The 25,441-nt window shown below is 39.5% G+C and overlaps 1 protein-coding gene across 3 annotated transcripts in view; it reads right to left on the bottom strand.

The window, feature by feature from the left end:
• Window positions 1-25,441, bottom strand: part of LOC124794386 (protein maph-9-like) — a 155,177-nt gene that overhangs the window by 50,281 nt on the left and 79,455 nt on the right. For all 3 annotated transcript variants that reach the window (XR_007016584.1, XM_047258093.1, XM_047258091.1), the window contains exon 5: window positions 7,619-7,731. Coding sequence is in view for 2 of the 3 variants with exons in the window: in XM_047258093.1 (XP_047114049.1) it covers window positions 7,619-7,731 (113 nt within the window). In the remaining variant the exon portion in view is untranslated. The remainder of the gene's footprint in view (window positions 1-7,618; window positions 7,732-25,441) is intronic.

The raw sequence follows: 25,441 nt of genomic DNA, 5'->3' as shown, positions 1-25,441 counted from the left end.
AGCATAATTTGAGATATCTTGGTGTCTTCCTTCTGCTCAACAGAGAGATCCTGGAGTGCAGCAGGACAGTCACTATCTTCATCAAAGTCTTGATGGTCTCGCACAAGGTTTCTTGAGAGACAGTCGGTGTCTTGGTATTTTCTTCCACTTTTGTACACTATGGTAATGTCATACTCTTGGAGAGTTGTCCTGTTGGGTCCTTAAGACCTGTCAACCAACAAAGTGAATGATGATTTGTAACAACTGTGAATGGCCTTCCATATAGATACTGCTGAAATTTGCACATGGTCCAGATGACAGCAAGACATTCTCTTTCTGTAATTGAGTAGTTTCTCTTGGCTTTTGTAAGTGTCCTAGAAGCATAGGCTATAACCTTCTCTTTTCCATCCAAAATCTGCACCAGAAAGGCACCGATCCCATATCCACTGGCATCTGTGTGTAGCTCTGTAGGTGCTCTCTCATCATACAGACCAAGAATGGGGTCAGTTGACAGCTTTTCGTAGCACATCAAGAGAATCTTGTTGAGCACCACCCCAGATAAATTTAGCATTGGCTTTTAACTACTCTTGGAGTGGCCTGGCTTTGATACAAAAGTCTTTGATAAAACGACAGTAATAACAACATAATCTGAGGAAGCTTCTCACATCTCTAATACTTTTAGGAATAGGAAATTCTGTTACAGATCTCACCTTTTCTGGGTCTGGCCGCACACCTTCATTTGACACAAGGTGTCCAAGTATTTTGATTTCTTTTGCTCCAAAGGGACACTTTCTTGGATTAAGTTTCAGTCCAGCTTGGTGGAGACACTTAAGAACGGCCCTCAGTCTTTTTACGTGTGCATCAAATGTCTCTGAGAACACTATAATGTCATCTAAATAACAAAGATACATTGTCCACTTCAAGTGACTTAGAAGATTATCCATCATCCATTCAAAATTTGCTGGTACATTACACAAAACAAATGGCATTACCTTAAACTCATACAGGCCCCAGGGGTATGAATGCAGCTTTCTCATGATCAGCCTCATCTACTTTGATTTGCCACAATCCCAAGTACATGTCCATGGTTGAGAAAAACTTAGCCCCCTTCAGACAATCTAGTGTATTGTCAATTCATAGAAGAGGGTAAACATCCTTTTTATTTATCTTATTCAGCTTCCTGAAATCAACACAAAAGCGCCAACTGCCATCCTTCTTCTTGACGAGAACCACTGGTGATGACCATGGGCTCTGTGAAGGCTGAACAACATCATTCTTCATCATTTTCTCTACCTCGTCGCGAATTATTCGACGTTCTGTTGCTGAGACATGGTATGCTCTCTGGCTTATTGGTTGATGGTCTCCAGTGCTAATCTGGTGCTTCACCGTTGATTTGTCTAATTTGCTCTACATCTGTGGACTGAAGCATTCAGAGACCTCTTTAAGAATGGCAAGTAGCTTCTTCTGTTGCTCCTTAGTGAGATTTGGTGATAGTTGAGCTAGAAGATCTTGTCTCGTAGTGGTAGCACTAATTTTGCCCACAGACTCGGCATGGGAGGTTTCTATGACACTCAGCTGTTCTCCAATTAACGGCTCAGTGTCTGCTAGCCACATGTGTCTTGGAAGGATCTGTGTCTCAGCGACAATTAACTATCCACAGTTCACCAAATCCATTCTTAAATGAGTCGACAGAGGCTGGGATGACCAAGTTATTCTTCAGTGCTTCTCTTACATTCCACTACAAGATCCATGGGTTGATGTTTGGAATGACACATGGCAGCTACCTTTCTAGTGCTGACTGCAGGAATGATCACTTCATCCAGCACACATACTCTCCACACACTCGGATGTGCATCTTCCTGTCCACAGTATCTCATCTCGCCTAGCATTATCTTCAAGCGATAGCATTATCTTCAAGCGACCACAATCGATAATTGCCTGAGAAGCTTTCAAAAAGTCCCATCCAAAATTACATCATGACTACACTCTTGTAAAATGATGAATTCTAAGGGCTGTGTATGTCCACTTATACCCACACGAGTGACACATTTTCTTGTAGGTTTTACATATTTCCCATTAGCCACCTTCAGCAGAGATGTGTTGTTGTCAATGAATATGGTTTTGTGCAACTGGACAGTATTTCTCCGAAATGACTGAATATGATGGTCCAGAGTCCACAAGAGCTTGGGCTGGTCAGCCATCCATGAGGATATCGACGTAGTTTCCTATCATTTTTGTAGTGATCAATGGCAGAGGATTTTTCTCTTCAGCGGCCTCACCTCCAAGAAAGGTCGCACCCTTTAGTTTTCCAGGTTGCAGCAGCTAGGTGATCGGCTGGAGCTTCTAAATGGCTGCTGTCTTCTGGCATGCACGTCATCAAATATCTGCCACCTTTCTCGACAATAGTGCACCACATGTCCTGGTTGTCTGCTGTGGAAACATACTGGTTGGTTATCCTGGGTCCTCCAGACGTCAGTCTTCCTTGGTACCCCAACAAGTTCCTCATGCAGCATTGTAGGAACATAACTTCACCTGGGTCTCAGACTTCTTCACCATTTTAAAGGGAAATGAAGGACGAGAAATTGGTTTCAATGTCTGTTCCATTTCCTCCCTTATGACCTCTTGAAGTGTCTCAGTTTTTTGAAGTGTCTCAGTTTTTTGCTCGCTGTGCAATCCAATTGCCTTCTGAACTTCCTCTCTCACTGTCTGACAAAGAACATGTGTGAAATCAGTTGCTTCCTCCATCACAGACATTGATAGGACATTTGGAAGCTGTTCAAACTTCTTGCATGTAATTCTTTTTTGATGCATTGTCTCGATATACTGGCACCATTTTATGAAGTCGTCTGCTGTCGAAAGCTCCTTCATGTCCTCAACAACACTCTTCATGAGATGTGCCACCTTATCTTCGTCCTTCATTCTAGGATCCACCATTTTACACAGCTCCAAGACATCTTGAATGTAGGGTGCTGTAGTTTCTCCTGGATGCTGTGCCTGGCACTTCAATTTATCTTCGGCCTTGCACTTCTGTCATTGTGTGTCGCTGAAATACTTGCACAGTTCCACCTGGAACACTTCCCAGCTTGCGAACTTCTCCTCCTTGCTCTCATATCATCACTTGGCAGTGCCCTCCAAGTAGAAAAATACATTAGCCAAAGACACAGTGTCATCCCATTTGTTAAATTTGTTTGTACGCTCATATACCTTCAGCCACATGTTTGGATCTTGGCCATCGTCACCAGAGAACCCGGCAGGATGTCTCATGTGGTGGCACATAGTTGCTGTCATCATAACATCCTCTTCTTCTTCTGTCTCCAATAAATTGCAATCTGTTGAATAGAGCTCGAGCTCAGGTTTCTCGCCACGTAAACGGTGGCTCTGTCGTTGATAATGTGCGGTATCACAAGTTCCAATACCCGGCGCCTCCACCAGAATAATGTCACGTAGAAGAAGATGCAAGTAGGTGAATGATGAATGCTAACTTCACTTAACAAAGGTTTACTCAGCACTTGGACATACAAGAGCTCGGAGTGAACTGTCTCCGGCCAGAACACATACAATATATATACAGCTACAGAACATTCCAGTACATTTGTGGATAATTCTAGAATGTACTGGAAGCAAATATAGATATTAAAATTTTTCAGTTCAGGTGAGTTTTGAACTCATGACCTTCCATGCAACAGTTTAGTTTCATAATCACTACACTACGGCGAGTGTGTATTCAGCTTCTTCTGTGACAATGCAATAATTTGTCGAAATGAATTTTGTAAGATCTTAAAAAATATCACAGACATGTAAAAGCAAGTGAAAACTCATCAAAAAATTGAAATTGGTGTCTGTGTACAGGGTAATTGAACTGTTTTCTGACATGTTACAACTACAAATTATACATTCAAAACACACATTTTTGAAAGATCAAAAAAGTCAAAATTGATTAACACATTGAATTAAACCAAAAACATCACAGCAGCTCAGTGATTAAACCATCAGCATTAGTGCGGACATCTGCTTATAGACATACTTTGTCACCACTGCTGTTATTGTTTAATGCTTTTCTTATGCACTGCACTTCGTACACTCACAACTGTTAAAGTGTTATTTTAGGTTTGATGAGAGAGACAGATATGTGAAAAAATGAGTGACTGGATAGAAGCTTTAGAGCCCATTAACAATTTCATGTATGATCAGAATTTTCTCGCATTCTCGGCAAGATCTTTTACTAAGGTACGATGGTGGTAGTTGTTGCATGCTTCGTGCATTGATCTTTTTACAGACACACAAATCTCTATCAATTTTAGCCTCTTGTCACATGCATGTTCTCCTCTGAATCAAGAGTGCAACAGCCATTGTTTCCTCAGCATTTTTCTGAATTTCATTATTAACCCACAGTGAGTGTTTTCCATACTTAATCCACTTACTCAGCACATATTTCTCCAGAGAACAATTTACAATCCATTTAAACTTTGCCAATAATTCGTCTCTGTCCGTCAATGATGTCAATTCATTGTCTAAATGGGATGCTAACAACTGCTCATCTGCTCTTTCTAGCAAAAATACTCTCATAGACTTCTTGATTGATTTACTAACTTTAGTAACAATAGTTTCTACAATGGGGACTAGTTTCTGTCTCAATACTGATGCTGTCAATAAGGTCAGGCCTGTTTGTAGCTACAAGGTCTAAAATATTTCCATTATCTGTGGGCTGTTGAACTAGCTGCTCAAGACAGTTTTCAGAAAATGTGCTCAAAAGTACTTTTCAAGACTGTCTGTTTGGGGCCCCTCAGTTAATGCACAGCTGTCCCAGTCTATACTCAGTAGTTTAAAGCCACCTTCAACTAATATTACATAATCTGGGTATTCCCATGCTACTGACTGTTGATTATCTTTGAATGACTCTAAAACTGTCACAGTGGAATCAGTGGCAGGTAAAAACATCCAACAATTAACCTGGTTTTACTTATGCTTGTCATACACGGCCAGACAGTTTCACTGCACATTCATATTTGACCTCAATGGACACAATATTTTAATCAGGTGCAATGAACAATCCACCTCCTATTGTGTCTAATCTGTCTTTCTGATATACATTCCATGAATCACTAAATACCCCCCGTCAGTACAAACTATTTATTGTCCATGTTTCACTTCCAAACATGGCTACACTCCATGCAAATACTTTCAGATATGACTTCCCGACACTTAAATCTATACTCGATGTTAACAAATTTCTCTTCTTCAGAAACACTTTCCTCTACCAATTAGCCTAAAAAAAGTGCACTCCATGAGTACTCTGCTATGCTCTGCTACCATAGTAGCTGCATTCTGGCTGGAGTGGCCAGAGATAGTGATCATGTATCTTACAGTGAGTAGCAGTCTATACTTTTCATAATAATATTGATTCTTCCAAGAAAGCCATAAGAATTTAAAGTAGTTGACTTCACTGACTCTCTGATCATCTTGGGACAGTAAAATTTTGCTTTTACAAGAGTTCTATGTCACAAACTGTATGCGCTGTGTTTTGTTGCAACTGGTCTGTTCTCTAAAGGGCAGATGCTTTTGACATCAACTATCTCATTAGGTATGTCATTTATAATATGTTCTACATCTTTCATCCTAATACTTGTGTCATCTATATGGAGAAAATTTACTGAGTCATCTGCCATGTTTAACAGCAGATAACTGATAGAATCTAAATAAGCAATGAACACACAACAGAACCTAGAGAGATCGTCCACTTTATATGGCCACAGTCAGATTCAAACACTTCCTCCCCATTTCTTGACACTAAAGCACAACCTTCTGCTTCCTACATTCTAGATATGAAGTGAACCATTGTTGAGATTTTTCCATAATCCTACAATGTTCCAACTCATGAATTCTATAGAACCACATTTCAAAAGCTTCTGTTCTCTTTTTGTCTGAACTGATTATTATTCAAGTTTCACTTCTGTACAGTACTATACTCCACACAAATACCTTCAGAAACACTTCCTAACATTTAAACTTATATGTTAGCAAGTCTCCCTTTTTTCTGAAATGCTTCTCTTGCTATTGCCAGTATGCATTTGATATCCTCTCCTGTGGCCATAAATTATTTTACCACTCAAAATAACAGAACTAATTTACTGCTTTAAGTGTCTCATTGCCTACTCTAACACCCTTAGCATTGCCTGATTTAACTTATCTACATTCCATTTCTCTTATTTTACTTTTGTTGATTATTATCTTACAACACCTTTTCAAGACATTATAAATTCCATTAAACTACTCTTCAAAGTTGTTTCCCTTTGTCATCATCAAAAACTCAATTTGAACTTTAATTCTCTTTCCAAATTTCTACTGGTTCCATTCATAGCTTGCACAATGTACAGATTTAATAAAATTGTGGATAGGCTACACTAACTGTTTCACCCCCTCCACAACTACTGTTTCCCTTTCATGTCTTTTGACTCCTATGATAGCAGACTGCTTTCAGCACATGTTGTAGATAATCTTTCACTCCCCATATTTTATCCCTGCTACCTTCGAATTAGCCAGGATGATATGGCAATCATTAATGTCGAAAGCTTTCTCTAAAGTTACAAATGCAAAAATGTAGGACTGCTGGTGTTCAATCTCTCTCCTACAATAGGATGTAGGTTCAGTATTTCTCTGTGTGTACTAATGTTTCTCTGGAAACCAAGAAAATCTTCCTAAAGGTCAGTTTCTATCAGGTTCCCCATTCCTCTGAAAAAGCTCACAGCAGTATTTTGGAACCATGAATTATTAAAGTGGTGGTTCAGTAATATTCACATCTGTCATCTTTGGAACTGGAATTATTAGTTTTCTTGAAGTAGAAGGGTATTTCACCTGGTTGTTAGGTAGAACAGTCTTGTCATGGCTGGCTCTCCAAAGTACGTCAATAATTTTGAGGAGGCGATGTCATCTACTGTTTTGACTCAGCTCTTACACGCTATGTCACATTAGTCACACAGTACTACACCTCCCATCTCATCTTTGCCTACTCCCTCTTCACTTTCTGTAATACTGTCTTTAAGTTCATTTCTCAAGTATAGATCTTCTGTATTTTCCATCCCCTTATTAGCTTTCACATCTTTACTTGCTAACATCTGCTCTTAATATTCATACAGGTGCTCCTCTGTTCTCAAAAAGTCTCTTTAATTTTCTTTAGGTGATATATATATTTCCCATAGTGATACATGCTTGTACGGTCTTACATTTCATCTCTACCCATTTTTGCTTTGACATTTTGCACTTTCTGACAGCTTCATTTTTCATGTGTCTATATTCTGTTTTGTCTGCTTAATTTGCTTCCTTTAAACATTTACTACTTTTTCCAAATAAAATTAATGTGTGTTAGTGAAGGATTTCAACAGGGTATTGTCTTTTTTCCTATTTGAGCCTCTGCTGCCTTCACTATTTCATCTCTAAAATCTAATATCATCTATAAAAGCTAATATGACCTGTAAAAATATTTTATCAGTTCAAAACATTCTCTCAGATCCAAAATTTCCAAAGGAAACCATTCACTAAAGAAACATATGTTATATTAGAAATTTGCTGAGGCAACTGGTATACATTAAAATGTAAATGTGAATTTTAGCTTACTGACTAGAACATCAGTGTGATTACGTACCCAATCTGAGTGTCATCATGTTTCTTACTCTTCGGTTCATGAACCTTCTCTCTCTTTCGACTGCACCATCGCTGGAACTCCAGTTGTGCTTTTTGGCGGACATTTTCAGATTTCTATAAAATATTCATCATATGATTAACATTATGAGATGGAGATCAGGGTGGAATCTAAACAAGTATACAAAAACAAAATAAAACACATACTCAAGGTCATCTCTGTTCCCCTTCATAATCTCCTATTTTATGATCTCTTGACCACTGATATAACTAGCAATATGATTTGAGAAGAATGAGAATGAATCATGAAAGGAGAGGAAAGAGAAATGACACAAGGTGAAATGAGAGACACAAATGAAAGCATAGATAAGAAGAGCTAGGAAGAAGAGGTAAGTCTGTAAACAAGGGAGGGAAAAATACACATAAACAAAAGCTGATAGAAACATTATCTTTCAAACCCAGAGATTTCTTGCTACAGAAAATTTTAAAAAAAGTTTAAGAAAATGGAATTATGCCAGTATTAGGCAACTGAGGTCCTTGTTGTGGTAAGGAAACCTGAATAAATGAAAGGAAAATCAACAACAAACTGCAATAAACTGATGAAATTTCACTTTTGTCTTGCCCAGTCATGTTGGTTGGTTGGTTGTTTTGGGGAAGGAGACCAGACAGCGAGGTTATCGGTCTCATCGGACTAGGGAAGGATGGGGAAGGAAGTCGGCCATGCCCTTTGAAAGGAATCATCCCGGCATTTTCCTGGAGCGATTTAGGGAAATCACGGAAAACCTAAATCAGGATGGCCGGACGCGGGATTGAACCGTCCTCCCGAATGCGAGTCCAGTGTCTAACCACTGCGCCACCTCGCTCGGTTCCAGTCGTGTCACCTTGGTTGAACCTCCTGCTTTAACTTCATTGATTCCATTTTCCACAAACATTTCCTCTCTTTTTGACATGAAATCTAATCTTCCTTTTAGTTTATTTTAGTCTGTATTGTAGTTTTATAAATTACAATTCAGCTTAAACTGAATTGCATTATTAACAACAAATACTCTTATGGAGTAAATGCATTGGGCACTATGTTGCTATTTATTGTCTGCTTCCACTGACTGAATATTTTCGCAATGTTGCTCCAGAAGTACAAAACATGACAGACTCATTGGTTTATGCACATATTTTTATCCAGATGGACCCCTCATGAAATTTACATATAGTATTTTATTTAGATAATGACTATTAAGATCTATTTATAGGTCCATAAGTCATTTTTCTTTGTCTGAAATTGTTTAATATTGGTCTTTGTGTGGTTGAAGTTTAAACCGTTTGCTGTGAAACTGCTGTAGGCCTGTTCAGTTATCTTTAATGCTGTATCTGGTGTGACACTTGATTAGTTTGCTAATATATGTGGTTGTAAAATTATCTCCTTAGGGGTATATTTGTGAAACTAATGCATGATGGTGATGAAACTGTATTTGATGGAGTAAATATATCTTTAATGCTGTATCTGGTGTGACACTTGATTAGTTTGCTAATATATGTGGTTGTAAAATTATCTCCTTAGGGGTATATTTGTGAAACTAATGCATGATGGTGATGAAACTGTATTTGATGGAGTAAATATAGTACTCCAGTATCTGGCTGTTTATTAGTAGTTCCCACTATTTGGTCAGGAAGTAATCATTGAAGTTGGTGACTAACAATGTCAGTGTGTCAGCGTCTCTGCTACGACTATTATTTGACAACTCAATTATATTAACATCACTGTTTTTGTTTGATTCTTGTTTAACAATGCTCTGGATTGTTTTTGCCTTATGCTTGGAGTGTTAAACTTTTTTGTGCACATACTTTACTTTTCAAACAATGGAAGATCCAGGCTGGGATAATGACAGTAGTGTGAAAAGGATAGACTGCTACTCATCATATAGTGGAAATGTTGAGTCACAGACAATGTTGAGTAACAAACAGGCACAACAAAATGACTACTAAACAAGTAAGCTTTCAGCTGAAAAGCCTTCTTCATGCAAATTCACACAAATGCAATTCACACACACATGACCGTTGTCTCTGGCTGACGTGACCAGACTGCGAGAAACTGTACATGGTGTCAGAAGCATTCTGGGTGGTAGGGGTAAGCAGGAGGCTGGGGTGTGGATTGGGGGTGCGGGTGGGGGGTGAGGGAGGGACAGCAGCGTAGAAGTGGGAATGGTAAAGTGCTGCTTGTGGGAGCATAAAGGGGTGAGTTGGAGAGATGGCAGGACAGCTAGGTGCAGCTTGGAGGTTAGATGGTGGGGAAGGGGGAGGGGAGGGGACGGAGAAGTGAAAAAGGAGAGAAGCATAAAGAATGTGGGTGCATTGGTGGAACAAATGGCTGTATAGTGCTGGAGTGGGAACAGGAAAGGAGATAGGTGGGTGAAGAACAATGAATAATGAAGGTTGAGCCCAAGAGGACTACGGGAATGTAGGATATATTGCCGGGAGAGCTCCCGCCTACACAATTCAGAAAAGCTGGTGTTGGTAGGAAGGCCCAGATGGCACAGGATGTGAATCAGTCATTAAAATGAAGAATGTTGTGTTGGGCTGCATGTTCAGAAACTGTGTGGGCCAGCTGTTTATTGGCCACAGATTTTCGGTGGCTATTCATGCGGACAGATAACTTATTGGTTGTCATTCCTACACAGAACACAGCACAGTGGTTGCAGCTTAGCTTGTATATCACATGACTGGTGTCACAGGTAGCCCTGCCTTTGATGTGATAGGTGATGCTTGTGACTGGACTGGAGTAGTTGGTGGTGGCAGGATGTGTAGGACAGGTCTTGCATCTAGTTGTATTACAGGGATTGCTTACCAGTTCCACTATATGGTGGGTAGCAATCTATCCTTTTCAAACTACTGTACTTTTCTTGATACTAGACTGAAGGATTGTAACAGATTCAACTGTGGGTTCTGGGTGAAACATTGTACATTGTATTAACTAAACAAAAAGCTTTTTAGGCTTGTTTCACAAATTGTGTTATTGTTGTATGATGTAGGTTTCAGGTTATAAGCCCATTTTCTAGTATATAACTGATTCAAAAGATGAAACCAAGCAAAGGTAGACATGTGACATGATTCTTCAGTTTCTCCTGGTGTATTTGTTGAGTGAACAGTCCTATAATGTAATGTCAGTCCACAGTATCCAATGAACACAATGTTTTGGTGATCAGACATGTTGCCATTGCCAAGTGCATTGATGAACTCTCAGTTCATAGCACACTGGATGATGATGACATGTTTGATGGCCAAAATATTGTGCTTGTTGGACACCATGGAGAGGCAGTACACACATCGACTGTTCAGTCATGTAAACTTCTTAATCTACTGATTCTTGACTTGAACTGTGGAAGTTATTACTGTGGACAAATTTGACACAACTACATTTGTATTCTCCAACATCCATTAGGAAACATTTACAATAACTATAAATAACAAACACTGGACTAGATCTAAGTGCGCAGGAATTTGTGCCATTATCTAAATGTGAAAAAAGGCATCCAGGTTCTTCTCCTCCATAAAGATCATAACATTGTCTAAAAGCGGTGAAAATTGAATCACATCTGCTCAATCGATAACAGAAGTTGGATACACAGTCTGCTTTTTTTAAATTTCTAGTATTTCTAATTGAGTGAGCTTTGCACCCTTTCCCTCTGTATGTAGGATACCTACACCTATTAGTTGTTGTTTTGGTTTAAATAGTGTTTGGCGAAGGATGATTCTGGCTTCTTTAATCTCCAGCTTCTGTGGAGTTCTTTGAGATTAGTACAGACTGACTTTTCAGAACGTCCAATGTAGCAATACTGACACTCTTGGCAGAAACCCACTTTTCATACTGGCCAGTTGAGTATCTTTTCAACTGAAGCAACATCTATCTGGTACTTGCAGGAAATAGAAAAATGCAGACAAACACTTTGACTTTAACATTGCTTATTCTATTAGTCTCTTTTGATGTACACAGCTTGTTCTCAAGCATTCCTTTGAAAGACTGTATAGATACTATGCCAGAATCATTGTATTTACACATCATTAATCAGGAGAACAATTGAGCATAGTTCGTACAATAGAATGTTGCTTAAATCAAAACTGTCTCTGTTTTCAAGGGAGCTATTATAAGCACATAGATGATCTGACAATGGACTCACCCTTATTTGTCTTGCTAGCAGAAATGTTCACGGACAAGTGGGAGACTGATTTTCTTGAGAGTGAACCACATGGCGAAATGTGTATTGCTACAGCTATGTTAATTTTATTCTGTGTATATGGAAAAGTTCCTCCAGACAGATCCAGAAGTTCTTGGGAAATATGAACCAGTGGTATACTAACCTGAAAGTCAATATGGAGTTAGGAAGTTCCACCATTAATTTCCCATGCATGAACTTACGGATAAAAAATAGAAACCATAAATTTTAACAGAAAGTCTCCTTTACTGACATGATCATCACAGTTTCCTCTCACCATGCAACAGCACACAATCATTCAGCATTCTACCACATGATCCACTGCCTCCTTTCTATTCCCATGTCCCAAGAAGACTATGATGAGAAACGTAATACAATAAAAACAATTGTTACAAATGATGAATCTGAATTCACAATCATTGACAACATTCTCATTAAAAAAGCTGTAGAATGAAGCCAGATCCCTACTGTACCCAATGAACAATGCAGATAAACCAAAAAGGAAATGGTGTTGGTTACCTTTTATAGGTACAATTTCTATTAGCATAAACAACATATTAAAATCAAAGGGTTTCTCCATTTTTTTCTCTGTCCCACACACATTAGTTACATGTTATTTCAATTCAAAAAATAAGCAACTGGCCATGATGAAAATGGGCTTTATAAGATCTATATCTACATCTGTAATCAGGAAACAACTGTGAAGTGTACGGCAGAGGGTACATTCCACTATTCCAATTATTAGGGTTTTTTCATGTTACATTCACATAAGGAGAGTGGAAAGAATGGTTGTTTAAAGGCCTCCATATGTGCTGTAATTAATATAATATTGTCCTCATTATCCCTATGGAACTGATGTACAGGGGGTTGTAGTACATTCCTATAGTCATCATTTAAAGCTAGTTCTTGAAACTCTGTAAGTAGGCTTCCTCAGAATAGTTTGCATCTATCTCCAAGAGTATGCAAGTCCTGTTTCTTCAGCATCTCTGTAACACTCTCCCATGGATCAAACAATCCTATGACCACTCATGCTGAACTTCTCTGTATATGCTGAATACCCCCCGTTAGTCTTATTTGGTAAAAGTCCCACACACTTGAGCAATATTCTAGGATGTGTCACACATTATCTGGTAAGAATGTCAGCCTTGCTATACTGGACAGACTGAAGATGACAATCTGTACTTGGCTCAAAGAACACCACAGAAGCTGAAGATTAAAGAAGCCATATTGATTGTTTGCTTAAACTGCTTACACAAAACTGACAACTACATGATAGAACAGTGTGAGCTTCCGGAGCTGGCAGTCAAGTGTGCATGAGGTGTGCTTGCATGTGTGAATGAATGTATGTGTGTTTATTTTTCTGACAAAGGCTGGGGCTGAAAGATAATGTGCAACTGATGTCTGGTTGTGCCTGTCTGCAAATAAATGTGTCATCTTTACGGTAAGTAGTGCTTTATATTTTTCTTGCATTATAGATGTAGAAGTACTGCACATTGACAGAAAGGGTGCAAAGCTCACTCAATTAAAAATATTAGAAATTAGAAAAACAGATGTGTTTATCTCAACATTTGCTGTTGAATGAACAGACTCAATTCAATTTTTCGTCCCTTTTAGACAATGTTAAAATCTCTACATATGAGAAGAACCAGGATATTTTCTTTCAATTCCTTTGCACATAGCTTTACTCCAGTGATTTTTTATTGAGGGTTATTGTAAATGCTGTCCTAATGAATGTTGTAGAATGCTTATGTAACTGTGTCAAAACTGCCAACAAAACCTTTATAGTTTAAGTAAAAAACTGATAGATTAACAAGTTGACATGATTATCTTTGCTTGGTTTTCACCTTTGGGGTCAGTTGTGTACTAGAAAATGTGATGATAACTCAAGACTTAGGTAATGCAATAATAATAAAGTTTGTGAAACAAGGCTAAAAAGTGTTTTGTTTAGTTAAGACTGAAGAACTTTACCTTATTGTAATGGAGTTTGGTTCATGGTTACGACTTATTCTCTGAAGTGGGTAGAGGTTTCTCTCTATGGCACAAGATACTTTAATCCCTCAGATTATCCATCCTTTGCCCCTGCTTCTGTTTGATTGTACCCCTTCTGTAGAACAACAAAGGACTTAATGTAGTGAAGAAACATCTTGGAAGGAAGAGTTAAATCTTTCGCTGACAATTTCTGTGTGATGTCTCATATCAGTACCACACTACCAGCATCTTTGAGTTGGCAACAGAATTGCAAGTTTCTGTCAAATGCCAACAGTGTTCATGTGGGACCCGCAGACCCAGCAAATCACACCCTCTGTGCCACACCTCCATTGGTTCTGGGCTACGAGCACCCTCTGCCACTGCAATTCAGGATGGCTGGTGGGAGCCACTCAACCCACTTGCACCTGGACATTCTTCACTGCAACACCAGTGTTCCATTATGCATTTGTTTTTCTGTGACAATATGAACCTGACTGCTCAGCTTGTTTTACTGTTAACATTTGACCATTATGCTATCACCCTTTCTGTCTATGTGCAGGACTTCTACATCTATAATGCAAGAAAAATATAAAGTGCTACTTACTGTAAAGATGACACATTTATTTGCAGACAGGCACAACCAAACATCAGTTGCACATTAGCTTTCAGCCCTAGCCTTTGTCAGAAAAATAAACACACATACATTCATTCACACATGCAAGCACACCTCATGTACACTTGACTGCCAGCTCCGGAAGCTCACACTGTTCTATCATGTAGTTGTCAGTTTTGTGTAAGCAGTTTCAGCAAAAAATGAATATGGCTTCTTTAATCTCCAGCTTCTGTGGTGTTCTTTGAGCCAAGTACAGATTGTCATCTTCAGTCTGTCCAGTATAGCAAGGCTGACATTCTTACCAGATAATGTGTGACACATCCTAGAATATTGCTCAAGTGTGTGGGACTTTTACCAAATAAGACTAACAGGGGGTATTCAGCATATACAGAGAAGTTCAGCATGAGTGGTCATAGGATTGTTTGATCCATGGGAGAGTGTTACAGAGATGCTAAACATCTTGGAAGGAAGAGTTAAATCTTTCACTGACAATTTCTGTGTGATGTCTCATATCAGTACCACCCTACCAGCATCTTTGAGTTGGCAACAGAATTGCAAGTTTCTGTCAAATGCCAACAGTGGTCATGTGGGCTAGCAGACCCAGCAAATCACACCCGCTGTGCCACACCTCCATTGGTTCTGGGCTACAAGCACCCTCTGCCACTGCAATACAGGATGGCTGGTGGGAGCCACTCAGCCCACTTGCGCCTGGAGATTCTTCACTGCAACACCATTGTTCATCCTAGTTGATTGTGTGATAGTTGGACTCTGTTTCTTGCAACATTATTTGTATTGAGTCCTTGTATGCTTGAACACATACAAGTTAAGCAAATCTTCTGTTTGCTGTGTTACCTTGTTCACTAATTATTTCTGCTCCTGTCCAGCTTTCCTGTCATGACAGTTGCCACACCATTCTGTAGCCCACCTCTCCTTAATCATCGTGTATGAAGTTCCACACAACGGTCTGTTTTGTAAATCCATTCCTAGCGTTTCTTTCACAGTTTTTTTTTAAACACTGTGATCAAGCCATTGGTTATGTTTCCGTTATGCATTTGTTTTTCTGTGACGATATGAACCTGACTGCTCAGCTTGTTTTACTGGTAACATTTGACAATTATACTATCACTGTCTAAATTACTGTGGTTTTTCAGCTTAAGAATAAATTGTCAGTGGCTCTCACACCTCAAAAGCCACTCCTCATTGGGAATGTCACAGTAGGAAATATTCAAAACCTGGAAATCAACTACAGTGTTCTTGATCAGAACTATCAGAAAAGTGTGAAAGCCTCCACTATGAAGAGTCTCCAGATTAATCTGTACATCATTATTAATCACCCCCCTAACTTTCTTTTAGGAAACTTGAGACACTTCCTTCTGGTTATCAACTGCTGTAGCACAGTGGTCAAAGGTCTTTTAAACACAATGGTCATTAACTTTTAAGACCTAGGTCTTAATAATGATTTTTGTATATGTAGTGACTTCCTATTTTCTTTTACTAGCTCTACAATAGTATTTTATTAGATTATATACAGCTAGATCCATCTCTTTCATTAATACACAACAGTTTTTTGTTTATTTTCAATACAATGAAGATCCTTTTTTTTTTGTTCTACATCAGCTTAACTGTTCAGAATAGAACAAAATAGAATATTTATTCAACTTTAAACATGTTTACATGCAATTGGTCTCATCATATAGAGTTTATATACATACATAGTTACAACAGAGCTCTGTGCCTAACTAATTCACAATTATGTTATAAGAAGGCATTTATTTATTAATTCAGTAATGCACATTATATACAATCTGACCTTTGTTTGTAAATGTAGCACAATAGGCCTGTGCCATAATGAATCAACATGTCACATTAATAACCTTATAACAAATTAACATTTAAACAATGTAAATGCTAGTATGGAATAACAGCAATATGAAATGAATAGACTGCTTCTCACCACGTAGAGGAGGCATTGCAGCTGCGACTTTTTGTATTTACATTTTTATAATTTTTTATAGGTACTGGGGAATCAAAATTCCAAGACAACTATTACGTGTAGCTTGTCCACTGTGTGTTAATTTCTAGTGTTATGGTAGTGTATTAGCATCCTAAGGTTAAAGTAATCAAGGCTTCCTTTAGCATATACCAGGCAATGTGATAGGGACAGTCATAATATTCATCCCCTTGAAATGTGTCTACATGATTCTCATGGTATTAATCCCACAGCACATTGGATAGCCTTTTTTGCCATTTAAATGCAGTCTTTGATCTTGGTGAGTTTCCCCATAGCAGAATTCCACATGTTGAATGTGAAGTGAAGAAAGCAAAGTAAGCATACAGTAAGAGAGTTTCACTAACATGGACTTTCAGTTTATTCAACAGATAAGTCACACTTGACAGTTTGGTGCAAAATTTATGTTTGTATATTCCAGCTAAGACTTTGGTCAATATGGAAGCCAAGAAGTTTCATTGGTTTAGTTTCCTAATTGGGTGCATTTGAATTTTGTGCACTGGCATGAAACAAGAAGGTATACATAACTATTACCATCATTACATTCTCTTGTATTCTGAGCAATTAATGTGAAGTCATCTGCATACAGTATTGTCTCAAATGGTATTTGAAGGGTATGTCATTTATGTATACAATAAACAGAATGTGTCCAAGAATGAAAGAATATGATTTTTTGTTATTTTCACGCACTAATACTTTCTTATTAGTTAGGTATGAATGCAGCAGGAGGAGAGCATTCTTCCCTCTTCTGTTGTACTGTAGCTTTCTTATTAGGATGTTATTCGACACTTCATCAGAGGCTTTCCTTAAATCTAGCAGTGTCACATAGGTTACAGACTTACTCTCAACACAGTCATATACTTTTGTTATAATGCTGTCAACTGGCTTCACCACCGACAGGATGAATTTAAAGCCATACTACGCACAACAGAGTAGGTTATTATATTCAAAATATTGGTTCATCTGCTGATGCACAGTACTCTGTTATTTTAGAAATTATTGGGACAGTTGAAATGGGTCTGTAATTGTCAGTTGATCCTGTCTTATGTGTATTACACAAAGACTTGATTATGGATGTTTTTAGCATTCTGGGTTGACACCTTCATTTAATATTTTCTTTATTATTTTTGTTCAAAGGTATTATTATCTGTTTTTTATGTGTTTAGTAACATAATTAGAAAGACCATAATGCTCTTCAGCCTGAGTTTGGCTATTGCCTCACTGACTTGTCTATAAGTTACGTGACCCAACCTGAGACTGTCAGTTGCTTTACTGTGTAATGTTAGCAGTAGTGCTTCTCCCTCGCCCACATCTTCAATGTTGTTTTCTGAGATAGGATAGTCAAATAACGTATTTAATGTGTCAGGACATGTTGGAATACTGTACTCCTTCTTTTGACGATTTATTTCTGTTTCAATGACAATTGCTTTATATTTAAAGAGTGTAAAACATTGGCCTTGTTGCTTTGTTTTCAGATCTGTAGTGCTTTTTCATGTTCTTGTATTTATTATTATCTGCTTCAGTGTAATGCGACCAATCACACTATGACAGCACCAAGATACAGGGCTACTAGAAATGATTCATTCAATTTCAAAACTCTATATTTTCCAAAGTATTACATGTAAAAATATAACTGATACATGAATAGAACTGTAAACTCTCCAGGTTTCCATTTTTCAGTCTACAAATATGTTATGAGTGCCCCCTTGACCACACAACACATGTCCAAGTGATAGTCAAGTTCATTCCATACCTTATGGAGCAATATCCTGTCAATGGTCATCACGGCAGCATTAATACATTCTCTGAGCTGTTTCAGTGTTCTTGGCAGTGGGGATACGTAAACATGGTCCTTAATGTACCACCAAATGAAAAATTTACAAGGTATGGGAGTGACATGGTGGGTGGGTTGGGGGGCTTGGGGACAGAGCCCCATCACCTTCACCACTATTCCCTATTTAGTGATATGGAAGTTTGTTGTACAGGTAGCCTTAAATGGACTGGGACCCATGGTGAGCTCTGACAGTGATCTCTCTCTCTCTCTCTCTCTCTCTCTCTCTCTCTCTCACTCACACACACACACACACACACACACACACACACACACGCACACACACACACACACACACACGTGCATCTGAGGTGCCTTCTGCGGATGACGTAGCACTGCTGCATGTGTGGACTTTCGAAAGTATGTGCACACATCACTGCATTTATGATAGTAGGTGACTTTGCCTAAAACACCCTGAAGTTCTTTGACTGACATAGGGCGTGAGAGTGACACAATAACAGAAACATATTGATGCAGGGGTTTGAAATCCTCACAAGAAACTTTAAAACCAAGATAAATGATAGAAGGTTGAAAAAAATATGATATTTTTCTAAATTAAAGTTCAACTTGGCCACTTGGAGGACAGAAAAAAAAGAGTACGGAGATTTTGTAAATGTTCCTCAATGGAGGCTCCAGAAATGACTGTCATCAAAATGTAAGGAAGTGGCAGTGTGAGGAGTGAGTTGGACAGTGGTAGGTGCTGGAGCAGGAAGGCCTCTTCAGGCATGGCATGTTAGGATTTGAGGCATGTGATTTCTCTTTCAGATGACTGGACTTCGGTGTTCTGCTTAGGGCTGTGTGTCCAAGAATTAGCTTACATCCTGGCAGCTCTGGAGGACATGAGGCAATCAAAGCTATTCCTACTGTGGAAGTTTGTGGCTGCAGTGCCTTTGTTAAGAGGGAAGCGTAGCATCTTAGAATTATGGTGAAGTACCTTACTTCTGTTAATTGAATTTTGGCACAGTGTGAGGTTCACAAAATGTTCATTTCTATTGTCTTTCGCAGCAGCTGTTGTTTTGAAGCATAGTTACTGTATTAAATTTTTGCATCCTTCTTCTGTCACAGAAGCTTGTACTAAAAAAAAAGTCTGTCTCCTAATAATTACATGGTATCTAATTATGGAAATTGAAACTTAGTGTTAGTGATTAGTTCTCAAGGGTCTGAGATAAGTCTCTTTGCCCCTGTGACATGAATTGTTGAAAATATTTGCTTTCATAATTGTGACAGTTAAGTGCAAAGCTCATTTGTTGTCTTCAAACACAGATATTTTCATAACTGTATACAATATTTTTTATTTCCCATGTTTTCAACAGTACAGTGTGGGTCAGTGTGACAGCATAGTAAAGACTTACTTGAATGCAAAGTAAACACTGCAGCACATGTTTGGGGATGTGCACATTTATGAAATTTAATCATTTTGGAGACTTGTTGTTGTTTTTGTCCTTAACATGCTCAATTAATTAACTGTTGAAAGCTTACAAGTAATTTTTAATTGGTTTGATTGATCTTTTAAGAATATGTTATTCAGTAAATAGTAGAGTCATGGATCACACTCAACCCTTACTTAGGCCTAGTCCTCCCCCTCCTAGACAACCCTAGCCCGCATCTCGTGGCCGTGCGGTAGCGTTCTCGCTTCCCACGCCCGGGTTCCTGGGTTTGATTCCCGGCGGGGTCAGGGATTTTCTCTGCCTCGTGATGGCTGGGTGTTGTGTGCTGTCCTTAGGTTAGTTAGGTTTAAGTAGTTCTAAGTTCTAGGGGACTTATGACCACAGCAGTTGAGTCCCATAGTGCTCAGAGCCATTTGAACCATTTAGACAACCCTATACAGTAGCTGTGTACCATTTTGGTAGCAAAGTGTGGTTGTCTTTAGGTGTTGGAGATTTTTATGGTATTAGACATCATTTATACAAGTTCTCTTTTCGTAACTGATTGTTGTAACTAGGTGAGATTGTCGCTTTCTTGGATTTTGGTATTGCATATCCATTGCCTTCCAAATGGAGCCTTGAGCTATAATTACAGTGGAGTGTTTGAGAAAGGAACAGCTTCAGTATGAATCTATGATCCGAAACCTTTTGGAGGATGTGGGCATTTATGAGTCATTGGTGCAACTGTAGGTGGTGGCTGGTGTTCCAGTACACAGGTAACAGCGGAGCTGGTTGGGCAAGTAAGTGTTACCATGCAGCACTGCACCACTTCCCTATGTGACCTTGAGGAAAATTTGAACCTTTAAAAAAACAGTGTTCCTTCATGTCATCAGATTTATCATATGCACACTCAAATTTTGCACTGGCTGTGGTGGGTAGAGGACCCAGTTGTATTGCTACTGATTCCATATTTCAACCCGTTATCAAGCAACTACATAGCAAAATACTTAGCTTACAAATTGGTTTGAGTAACATAGAGTGTGGAGGACATTGGGTTGGTAGGGAGGTAGATTCTGAGGTTGTCGAAAGGGAGTTAGTTCTTCCAGGACCTGGAACTCAGGAGGTGGAGGATGCATAAGTGCCCTTTGCTAAGTTACCTAATCCTTTTGTGCATGAATTACATGGGGTAGAGCAGCTCAGCATCAATACTCAGGAGGAACAAGTTGAGTTTTTGTGGTTTATTGTTATGTTAGAGGAGCAAGTCAGTGTTTTCCAGCTGTCATGGGAAACTGTTTTCTGGTTGCTATACCCATTATGTTAAGGGTCCTTGGTGGGGCTAATTGGGGAGGTCCTTGCAACAGGGGTCCATCAAGGAGTTGTATGCATGCGTACTAAGAAAGCATCTATCATCCAGAGTTAAAAGTGACCTTGTTAATGGACATTTCTATAGTGTTCAGGATACTAACGAGGGTTTGGCTAAGTATGTCCGGGAGGTGTGTACCGCTGCTGTAGCCTTTGATTTGTGAATCCTTCAGCTGGAAATTTTTGCCACTATCCTGCAAGGCATTAAGTCAGAAGATCGGTCTAGAGTCTTGCTTGCAGAGCGCCCAAGGACTTACCGCAATTTGGATGATCCTGTCGTGCTTGTGGAAGGAGTTACACTAGCAAATCAGAGTAGAGGATACACCAGGGCATTGGTTTTAACACATGTGAATTCCCATCCTCTTTTAGTAAAAATCACACTATTAGAGAAAATTGTGACCAGCCTGGCCATCCTGCCTGACAGTGCCCGGGCTGATGTTAAACATGCTCCACGCAGTTGATGCCACAGGAGCAGACAACGTGGTGTTTTCCTCTGTCATGTCTGCTCACTCTAAGGCATTCAAAGTTGTAACTAATAATCCTATTCCATTTTCATGTACTTATATTAACAGTGAGCCCTTGTGTGCATTGCTCGATTTGGGTAGTAATGTTTCCTTGATGAGGCAGCAGTGGTACATTAGGTATCTCCACAGTTGTAAGTTTCCAGGTTGCATTTAGTGGGTTTTTCTTGCAGAGCTGTTAATGGTGTTGCCCTTCCTATATTGGGATGTGTACAGGTCTTTTGTCATGTTGATGGGTTTTCCTGGCCCATAAGGATTTTGGCCACAAAGGGTTTGAATACTGATCTTTTATTAGGTTGTGATTTTGTGAGTAAGATGGGTCTACTTTGGTTTCCATACAGAGGTGGAGTTTCCTTTGTGCCATCATCTAGCCAAGTGGTGTTGTGTAGCAACCATAGTAGTGTGATCAAGGAAGGGGCATTTGGAACCTGAACGGGCTCACGCTCTCCTTATGGTATTGCGTAACTTCTCTGAGGTTCTAACCGACAAACTAGGTGTTACCAGTCGTATAGAGTATAAGATTTTGCTGTCTATCACATTCTGGTTAGGCAGTTGTTTATCAGTTGTTGCCTCTTACAATGAAAATATTGCAGGAATTGGTGAATAAAGTGCTCACAGAAGGCATTATACAGCTGTCCACCTTGCCATATGCCTACCAATATTCAATAATGGAGGGAACTTAAGGAGGTTGTTGATTATCAAGTTCTTAACCACAAGGTGATATTGGAGTCTGCACTCCTTCCCAATTTGCAGGGGCATTTATTGTGATTTTTGGGGGCCCATTATGTTTTGGTAATTGACATTAACCAGGCATATTATGAAATTCCCCTATCTGAGTAATCAAAGCTGGCCACCACCTTTTGCACAGGTTGGAACCTGTATAATTTAATCAGGTTCCATTCAGGTTGTCCACCAGAGCAGCAATCCTATCAAGGTTACTTGATTCAATACTAGGAGATCTTAAATTCAAATATATCTACAATTAATTGGACAATCTTGTTATTTATAGTTCCTATTTACAGTTCCTACTTTGATCATCATATTCAGCAGTTGCCCATCATATTCAGTGGTTGTGTTTGATTTTGGGACAGTTGAAGGGAACTGACTTCAGAGCGAAGGTTACTAAGGTCACTCCAGCTCGTAGGGAGATTTCCTTTCTTGGGCATTTAGTTTTGGCAGACAGTGTTACAATAGATCAGCTGAGGACAGGGGCCATTTATAGCTTTAATCCTCCAACAATAAGAAAGGAGTGGCGCATTTCAATGTGATGATCAACTATTTCTGGACATTTGTATCCAAATTTGCCAAATTAGCAGCTCCTCTGAATCTTTTGTGCAAGAAAGGAGAGCCCTTTGTGTGGACAGGCAGTCAGCAAGCTGCCTTTGTCTCTATTTTATGGTTGCCTTAAGTAAAGCTCCCATTTTGACCATACCTTGTTTTAACTTGCCCTTCATCTTTCAGACAGACACCACCAACTCTAGAGTGGCAGCCATTCTTCTTCAGGAGCAAGAAGATGAGCAAAGGCTGTTGGTCTACATTTCCCGAAGTTTATTGGCATCAAAGAGAAAACATTCTACTTACAAACTGGAGGCACTTGCTGCTGTTTCTGCCCTTGAGAGATTTAAATAATATTTGGAACACTGAGAGTTTATGCTCTCAGTTGGGTTCTGGCCGATCCTCGTAAAACTGGATGCATTGCATGATGGGCAGTCAGGATCTGCTCCTTTTGGTTCAACATGCCCCATGTAAAAGAGTGTGAAAACAGTGTAGCCAATGCTCTGAGTAAGATGTTTGGGGTGAAAGAAGAAGAAGAAGAGTGCTCTCTAGGTATCGCTGAGCTGGTGGAGCAGTAGGTTAATTTCATTCTTACCGATATTCCCACACTATTTTGCGATTTGGTTGGGCATCAAGAGGAGGACCCCAAGCTGGAGTGTATGAGGGGGCAGTAAGAGTCTGGCCAGGCAAACCCAGGGTATGAGCTGAGGAGAAAAATGTTGTGTTGTAATGCAGATCAGGGGCAGGAGGTGGAAATCTGCCTTCCAGCCATGTTGACCCTGGCAGTAATTAAGTACCCTTGTAGTTCAGCGGCAGGAGGCCACCTAGGACTTCATAAAACTATTTATAAAATCCAGAAGTCCCTTACCCGATGTACATTCTATCAATATTATGAGAGGGAAACTCACTACTCACCATATAGCGGAGATGCTGAGTTGCAGGTAGGCACCACAAACTCACGCAAATGCAACTCACACACATGACTGCAGTCTCAGGCAACTGAGAGATTTTCTTTTGTACTTTGTATCAAGATATTTGGAGGATGGTTGCTTTGTTAGGACTGTCAGATGACCAGATGGAATCCTGATGGGTGTACATCTACATCGACATGAGACTACAGTCATGTGTGTGTGTGTTTTTCTTTCGTGTGTGTGTGTGTGTGTGTGTGTGCGTGCGTGTGTGTGTGTGTGTGCGTGCGTGCGTGCGTGCGTGCGTGCGTGGGTGTGCATGTGTGCGCACGCACGCACCATTATATGTGTGTCTGTTGTTGACGAAGGCCTTACTGTCTGAAAGCTATAATTGTGATAGTCTTTTGTTGTGCCTTTCTGTAACTCAGCATCTCTGCTATATGGTGAGTAGCAACTTTCATTCTCATAATACCGTTACATTCCATTCTGGATTTTCTTTTGTACATTGTATCAAGATATTTGGAGGATGGTTGCTTTGTTAGGACTGTCAGATGACCAGATGGAATCCTGATGGGTGTACATCTACATCGACATGAGACTACAGTCATGTGTGTGTGTGTTTTTTTTTTTTTCGTGTGTGTGTGTGTGTGTGTGTGTGTGTGTGTGTGTGTGTGTGTGTGCATGCGTGCGTGCGTGCGTGGGTGTGCATGTGTGCGCGCGCACGCGCCATTATATGTGTGTCTGTTGTTGACGAAGGCCTTAATGTCTGAAAGCTATAATTGTGATAGTCTTTTGTTGTGCCAATCTGTAACTCAGCATCTCTGCTATATGGTGAGTAGCAACTTTCATTCTCATAATACCGTTACATTCCATTCTGGATTTTCTTTTGTACATTGTATCAAGATATTTGGAGGATGGTTGCTTTGTCAGGACTGTCAGATGACCAAATGGAATCCTGATGGGTGTACATCTACATCTACATGGTTAAACTGCAATTCACACTTAAGTGCCTGGCAGAGGCTTCATCCAACCATTTTCATACTACTCTACCATTCCACTCTTGAATGGCATGTGGGAAAAAGGAACACCTAAATCTTTCCGTTCAAGCTCTGATTTCTCTTATTTCATTATGACGATTATTTCTCCCTACGTAGGTGGGTGTTAACAAAATATTTATGAAATTGGAAGAGAAAGTTGGTGATTGAAATTTTGTAATTAGATCTCGCCGCAAAGAAAACCACCTTTGTTTCAGTGACTGCCATCCCAACTCGCGTATCAAATCAGTGACACTCTCACCCCTATTGTACAATAACACGAAATGAGCTGCCCTTCTTTGCACTTTTTCAATGTTCTCCATCAATACTACCTGGTAAGGATCCCATACTGTGCAGCAATATTCCAGCAGAGGACAGACAAGTGTAATGTAGGCCATCTCTTTAGTGGGAAAGCGCAGTCTTTGTTTTGCCTTCCCCACAATATTATCTCTGTGGTCTTTCCAACTCAAGTTGTTCATAATTGTAATTCCTACCCCTGAGACTACAGTCATGTGTGTGATGGGAACTACTTCAATCTACTCAAGTTGAGACGCCATTTGAAAGCCTTTTTATTGGTTACATCAGACCTCTGTGTCATACCCAAGGTGGGTATTGATATAGTTCTGTCATCGTTGAAGGGTTTACCAGATTTAGCTGGTTGTTTCTGAGTAGGGGCATTATAGCTACACAGAGTATTAGCCACCTGAGTAGAATTTTTACTTGGTTTGGTCCCTTTGG

The sequence above is a fragment of the Schistocerca piceifrons genome, chromosome 1 (assembly GCF_021461385.2).
Source record: "Schistocerca piceifrons isolate TAMUIC-IGC-003096 chromosome 1, iqSchPice1.1, whole genome shotgun sequence".
NCBI lineage: Eukaryota > Metazoa > Arthropoda > Insecta > Orthoptera > Acrididae > Schistocerca > Schistocerca piceifrons.
This window is presented reverse-complemented; position numbering and strand designations above follow the sequence as displayed.